Source organism: Montipora foliosa, chromosome 8 (genome assembly GCF_036669935.1).
Source record: "Montipora foliosa isolate CH-2021 chromosome 8, ASM3666993v2, whole genome shotgun sequence".
NCBI classification, from domain to species: domain Eukaryota; kingdom Metazoa; phylum Cnidaria; class Anthozoa; order Scleractinia; family Acroporidae; genus Montipora; species Montipora foliosa.
In genome coordinates, this window is record NC_090876.1 from 10,863,489 (window position 1) to 10,870,988 (window position 7,500).

The window sequence follows — 7,500 nt, forward strand, 5'->3', positions numbered from 1 at the left end:
AACAAGGTGGCCAAACAGTATTTGAAATGTTTGGTCACCAAACAATGTTTGATGTTGTTTAAATGCCAAGCATTTCCCATATTTTGCATAAGCTATTGTTTTCAAATGCTCTTGGGGACACTGCATATTCCCTAGAGCATTTGAAAACAATGGTTTATGCAAAATTTGGGGGGCAAACAAAGTGTATTATGGGGAATTCGAAAATAGAGAATATCCATATCCTTCCAAATCGGCACTCTTAATCCTCACGGTATTAACAAACGCTTTTCATTTAACTTATGTGTTCCTATTTTTTACGTTGCCATGTTACCACCAATAGCGTAGCTCCTACTCTACTATAAAAACTACATGTAACCCACAATTCCTCGATTCGCTCTGACGAAGGGCTAATGCTCGAAACGTCAGCTTTTAGAATCTCTGTACGGTGGCCAATTTACATTATCAACTCCGTTGATAAACCAAATTTTTTTATACTACTTCCCAAGGCTGCTGCCTAAGAAAATTTTAAAGGGGCCCTCAGAGCTAAACGCTGAGAACTTAGGAGCCCAACGTATGAAGTGAAAGGTGTTGCTGTGAAAAATTAAGGCACCCAGAGCTATTCTTTGGGAGCCCCAGGCTACCGGGCTCCTGTTAGGCAACAGCCTTGACTTCCCCACCGATGCAGCACCACAATTTCTTTAGAAACTACCCCCTTCATACCCAGTTGTCTGTCAACTCTTACCCAGTCGTCTGTCGATTTGTACTCAGTACTCTGATTTCAAGGAAAGAAAGAAATCATTCAAGTCCCTGCCAAGTCGTAATGAGTGGTAATTTGCACATGAGTACGAATCGACTGAAATTTGGGTACGAATAGGCCACTTCTCGATGTATAAAATTCAGCTTGAAAGAGAGGTTTAGAGGACCAAGACAAAGGAAAGTGGATGATACTCTAATATCTTTCACATTCATTGCAACTTGTTTCTATCGTTTTTGTCCTCTCTGCCTCACTATCAAGCTGAATATTGATATTTCAAAAATGGCCTATTGAATGGCATTTGGGTGTGAGTCAAGGTATGAGTTTACTTGGGTAAGAGTCGACCATCGTTTTGCAGGGAGAGCATCAAGTCAGGTCAGGTCAGGTCATTAAAATAAGCACTCTTGGTTTGGCTATACTTTTGGTAATACCCGTAGAGGTGAACGATTGCATATCATTCTTAATTTAAAGAAAAACACGACACTCCTGAGTTTACAGACATGTTTCGGCAGTTGCCTCTGCCATCTTCAGTGTGAAATGAAAAATAAATTCCAGTGAAATATAAATGCTAGAGAAATTACAATAATAATAATAATGTTCATTTCAAACTGAAGATGGCAGAGGCAACTGCTGAAACATGTCTGTAAAACTCGGGAGAGTCGTGTTTTTCTTTAAATTAATTTCATCACTGCTTTTAGAGCGAGTTTCAATCGAGTGTTGTAAAACCAAAACCAAAGTAATTACTTTGGCCAATCAAAATGGACGGAGACAATCCAGTAAACCAATCAAAACTCAAAGTAATTACACGTAGCTGACACAAAGCGCGGGAAAATGTGCACGCGCGAGCCACAATTGGTTTTGGTTTCGCTTCTGATTGGTTGAAAAAATGGCGCGAGAACCTTGAACCAGTCACTGAGTGAAGTAATGAAAAACCAAAGCAATTTGCTAATTACTTTCGACACTCAATTGAAAGCCGCGCTATCCATATCATTCTTACTAATAAATGCTCTTCTAAGGCCAGATTGTATTCAATCCACGGCTGCCTTATAATAAACAGCGACTCATACAAAACATGCCCCCATCGCATTTGATCAAGTTTGTGGTGACCTATGCAACAGCATTCTGGAGAAAAGCTGGTTTGTCTGGAAATGTGGCACGGTCCTCAAGTGACAGTTGTTGTGAAAGTAATCCAATAACCCTGACATTTGATGGTACAACAAGTGAGGGGAACCCAGCTATTGTTGGATTCATTACTTCTTTTGCTGCTGCCAAGTGGACGATGCAAAAGGTACATTTATTTTAAAATAATGTTGATTGTGGAAAAGTTTCTTTTATCAGCTCATTTGATACACTCGGAATTTTTATGACTGTGTTTGAATTCTTTCAAGGATGAAGTGATAAAGAAGGCCATCTTGAAGTCTTTGAAGTTTTATTTTGGATCTGAAGCTGAACAACCCTTAGATTTCTTTATCAAGGTATAATTTTTCTTTTATTTGCTTTTACTTTTTTACATGAAGCTACCTTTAGTCAAGTGGCCTGCGTAGCGGGCGGTTTGGTAAATTTTACTGAGAAGATTCTTTCCACCGGGGTCAGTTGACTTTCGAGTGAGCGTTTCGTTTGAATGTAAATGGCCACTCGAAACTCGAAAACCCAGGGGGGAGGGAAGGGGGGGGGGGGGAGGAGAAGGAGAGCAAAAGACCGCTTGCAATTTTCGATTGGGCGGGGAAAATATCCTTCCTGATTGTCAGAAAAATCTGCGTCCAGTCAGTCAAAATTTACTGCTCCCTTTCGTAAAAGTGTAAAGGCAAAAAAAACGGAAAGAGCCAACAATATAATTTGGTTTCAAAAAATCTGGAAACATCCTTGCGGTAGCTTCGATTTTTTGGAGCAGAAAGACTGGCGTAAAACCATTAGGTGGTAAATGCAGGTGATATTTTGGTGGTCCTTCTGAAGGGATTTTGCAAAAGCTTCGTGTTTCACCTTTTTGTAATAATAAAGGAAAAGATGACCGGTGGAATGTGTTCTGCATTAGTAATCACCTTTGAGAAGTACCATCGGTGACCAGATTAATTAAAGAAGCAGAAGGATTAGGGCTCACGGCAACCTCGTTGGCGGCTCCCAGATGTATCCATTGGGAAGCTCCACCTAGTTATCGCATCGCATAAGATGCCCTCGACAAGGCATTTCTCAACGTGCTGAAAGAACATTGCAATGTCTTCTGTTGAGTTTTGGCGATGGAAATACTGCAGGAAACTTGGAAACAAAACCTAAGGCCGCGCACGGTTGTGGGATACGGCGTTAAAATTTTTCTTTCCAGTCCTCCAAATTACGTCACCAGATCACCTGGAAGTCAACCACGATGGAAAGAAGCGTCTAAAATTCACCAAACCGCCTGCTGCGCATATAGTTGAAGGACAAGTTAAATTTTAAAGATGCTTTGTGTCAGTTAAAATATTGAAATACTTGATGTTTACTGTTCAGGACTGGTTCAAGGAGAACTGGAATGGTGGATGTCCAGTGAATGTGATGGTTCCAGGGGCTGTGACTAATTTTGGAGACTGTTTACGAGAACCTTTCCACAGGTGAGAGAAGAAACGTTGTGGGACATTTTAGACTAATCTGGTTGCATAAAATGAAAAAGGAGCTTGACTAGATTTTTATGAAGCAAAGGTAGCCAAATGTCCAATTGAAGGTAATATTAACGAAACTTGCAGTTGTCTGGATTGACTTGCAAACAAGTCGACTTCTGGAGACAAGAGCGAGCAAGCGAAGCGAGTAAGCGAAGCGAGCAAGCGAAGCGAGCAACGGAGTCGCGTTTTCCCAACGACCGCGGACCACACTAAAACGAACTTTGAGAAAGTCTTTTGTCTGGAATATTTATCAAAGCAATAGGCCATTTTCGAAATATCAAATATTCAGCTTGATAGTGAGGCAGTGAGGACAAAAACAATAGAAACACGTTGGAATGAATGTCGAAAATATTTACATATCATCCACTTTCCTTTGTCTTTGTCCTCACTACCTCACTATCAAGCTGAATTTCAATATATCGAAAAAGGCCTATTGTCGCTTTATAGAGGTTTTGCACGACAGCCATGTTGCATGGCAGGAGCAATGGATTCTTTTTCCTATGGGAACAAATGTTCTTTCTAATGCAAAACATTTTCCTTGTTCCTGCCATGCAACATGGCTGCCGTGCAAAACCTGTATAGACACCTGAAAATTTCAGGTGTTATCAACGGGATTCGAACCCATGGCCTCTGTGATGCCTGCGAATTGCTCTACCAAGTGAGCTATGATGCTACACAGTTGGTCTCAGTTGGCAGCAGGTCAATTTGGTGGGCTCAAATGTGTTCACGGGAAAGGACTCGATGATTGAAATAGTATATCTTCGAAGTTCGGCTTTTTGACGCATTCAATCCGTTTGACGCTTGATAGATGACGGAAAAAAGGTCACTCCCAAAGCTCAGTCTCTCATGCAACTATCCATTCTCCAGCCAAGTATTCCTTTGCAGTTTATCTTTGCTGTCCGGTAGGTATTCCAACCACAAAACAGGGAAAGCAGTTTTTCTTGTAAGTCATGGTTGACCTCCACCGGTCTTTGAAATTAAAGGCTTTGAAAGCCTGAAAATGTATTTAATCTTGGAAGTAACTTCGTATTTGTTGGTCTTATCTTATGGCATCCAATCTTAAGTCTCTATTAGCTTGTGGCTGATATAATGACAAAAAAAAAAGTTCTTACAACAAAAGGAGCAAGCAAAGGGGGTAAAGACGAAGACAGGCCTACACCATTTGCTTATCGGAATTTAGCCACGATTTAAACATATAATAATAAGAGGACGATAAAAGACACACACGAGATATTTTATGGTTAGAGCACTTCAGGCTGTTGTACTGTCCATTGAATTGTGCGCCGGGACCCACCTCGCTAAAATAACCCCCCCCCCCCCCCCTTCCCTTCCTTCCTCCTCCAACCCACTACTCCCCTCCCCTTCAACACACTGACCCCCCTCCCCTCGCCTCCCTTCGGCTATACCTTTAAAAGTGTCGATTTTCTGCACCTCTGAAAAAATTCCCAGCATTATCGTGGAAATGCTGGGAAACTGAAGAACTTGGCAAATAGGAGCTAGAGGAAATGACAGAACTGGATTGTAAAGGGGATGACTAAAATCAAAAACCGATTTTTTGTTTTTGGCAGGGTTCACTGGGCGGGAACAGAGACTGCGACAGAATGGCGAGGGTACATGAATGGCGCAGTACAAGCTGGACAGAGAGCTGCCGATGAAGTTCTTTCAAGGTTGGGCAATCATCCCTCGACCAAATAAGATTGAAAGCATTATTATGAGGATATCGCACGACCTTCAGTTCAATTGGTGGTTTTCGACCAATCTCTTGAGGTGTCACTGAGATGTCAGTGACGTAATGTACAATTGCTGGTGGACGAACAAAACGAGAAATCTTTTGTTTTCGCTCACCAACATGGTGGTGATGACGTCACATGAAAACTACCTATTCGGAATTAATAGGTACCAAGTTCCCAAAAGGGAAGAACTTTCAAAACATCACCAATATATATATATATTCCAAATTGGAGAGACGATCGTGAGATTTGTTGTTCAATATTTAATACGCTCGACAAGATTTTTTCGATAGATTCCCGAAGAAAGATTTGCATATAATCTTCGTCCAGCTATTTAAAAAATAATCAATCAGCTATGAAAAAGTTTCATCCAGGTTTTGAGAACTCTTGTTTGTACTATCACGTTTTGTTGAAAATGGCAAAACTACCAATTTTTTTTTTTTCTTGCTCTTGGTCTTACGCGTATGGGTTACCATAACAACTTCACAGGGGCTCCGCAGAGTACCATTTGTGATAACATTGTACTGCTCTGTGGAGTGTATAAGAATAACAGTTGCAACTCGGACGTTTACTTTTCCCAGTCATAACATACGTAGCCTCCTGCGACCCGTCACGCAATCTTTCCTCCTGACCTGAACGAAGGTCCTTAGTTGAGGAGAAAAGATTGCGTGACGAGTCACAAGAATGATTTTGCCTGTGCCTCTGATTGGTTGAAAGTACAAAGAAAGATTGCGTTTAGCTAACCACCAAGTAAAGCAAATAAAAGCGATTGTAAAATTAGTTTCACTGTAGACTCATTTAAAACTTGTCGGGTTTTTCACGGTGGATGTCTGTGGCAGATCAAGTTTTAAATTCGCCCTCAGTGTTGTTTTCATCGTGGTCAGATATGGTAATTAGCCACGTGCCTGTCAAGTAGCTCTTGGCTTGATAATGTCAGATCGGACATACAACATGAATGTCTCTTTTTATTTTATCGCGAAAGCTCACACGGACATCTCAACACAAACCACTTCCCTTCGAATCACTGCGTTCTCAGACTGAATTCACAGAAAAAAGTATCGCAGATCTTCGTCTGCTCTAAGAGCTAGCAGCCTATGCCTCCTTTGGAATTGATTTTGTCGATCAAACGCGATAGAACAGCGATGAAAGCGAGAATATCACCCCTCTTGCCTTCATTTGCGTTTCACACCGTAAATAAAATGTGAGCGCATGCAATAAGTCAGTAAACTCGGTAAGAAAATTAAAACGTCACAGGAATGTAAAAATAAGGAAAAAACTGCTTTGTTACTTAAGTTATACGTCTTACGTTCTCTGGCTTTTGTGATTGAAATTTTCGTGTGCTTTGGAATTTATGCGTGCATGACTTTAAAGTTAAGGTCAAGTTTTTAAAGAAGTGATCGGCTAGTCCGTAGGGCCATGAAAACGCTTGAAGTTTCCAAGGAAATGTGGGAATCTCATCACACATAACCTTTCTTAGCGCTTTTACTACGCCCCTTGTGACTCTCAGTTGGCTTCACGGATCATTGACATTTACAACCAACCTTCATATTTTACACAAACAGTAGTATCCCATGCAAACGCCATCAGGCGTCTTGTTTATACATTAAATGTCGTGACTATGATGTCCCTTTAGAAATATCTTGACTCATCAAAATGATGAAATCTTCGAGCCACTCATTTGTTAGTCTTGGTAATTTGTCAGAGGTTTTGCTGGACGTTCATCATTTTTTAAGAAACAAGTGTAGCGGTTTACGGGTAGTATACCGGTACACGTAAAATGTTCATGCTGTAGCCACCCGTAGAGTTAACGCGCGGGACAAAGATGGCGACCGTGACGGCAAGGTTTGCTCTTTTGCCTCGGAAATAAGTTTACTGAACTGTTTAATGAAGTCTATCAAATAGATCTAAAATTCTTCCTTACGAATGCTTGGAGTCAGAGGATCATGAAAACGTACTCGTTTCTCCACCTTGTTCTCCCTGTAACTACTCGTAATTCATCGAGTCTGTCCTGAAAAACGGGTGGGATGGATGACGTCATCTCAAAATAAAATAAAACACTTCGGCGTTACCCGCTCACGATTTCGGGGTATACACCTTATTCCAAAATGGCCGCTTATTTATGTGGATACAAATTGGCCCTTGTTGCCTCGTTCAAGATAAAATATTCTTTTGAATTTTAAGCTTAAGAACGAGGCATCAAGGGCTTATTTAAATAAAAATAGAAGAATATTTAAATGGCGGCCATTTTGGAATAAGGTGTATGTTGTTAGAGGTCTCTGTTAAGTAGGTCATCATTTTTTTAGTGATTATGGTATGGCCAGACTCGCTCTCAGTTCTCTTGTTTTCCTTATATTATCTGCCCAAATCGTGGAGAGCAAAAACTGCTGTCAATAATCACGGCCCACAT

The 7,500-nt window shown here is 40.9% G+C and overlaps 1 protein-coding gene across 2 annotated transcripts in view; it reads left to right on the forward strand.

The window, feature by feature from the left end:
- The window catches only part of LOC137967243 (probable flavin-containing monoamine oxidase A), an 18,757-nt gene extending 12,884 nt beyond the window's left edge, over window positions 1-5,873 (forward strand). For both annotated transcript variants that reach the window (XM_068813760.1, XM_068813761.1), the window contains exons 8-11: window positions 1,750-2,021; window positions 2,122-2,208; window positions 3,215-3,315; window positions 4,932-5,873. In XM_068813760.1, coding sequence (XP_068669861.1) covers window positions 1,750-2,021; window positions 2,122-2,208; window positions 3,215-3,315; window positions 4,932-5,058 — 587 coding nt within the window. In that variant the 3' untranslated portion in view covers window positions 5,059-5,873. The remainder of the gene's footprint in view (window positions 1-1,749; window positions 2,022-2,121; window positions 2,209-3,214; window positions 3,316-4,931) is intronic.
- Window positions 5,874-7,500: the final 1,627 nt, after the last annotated feature.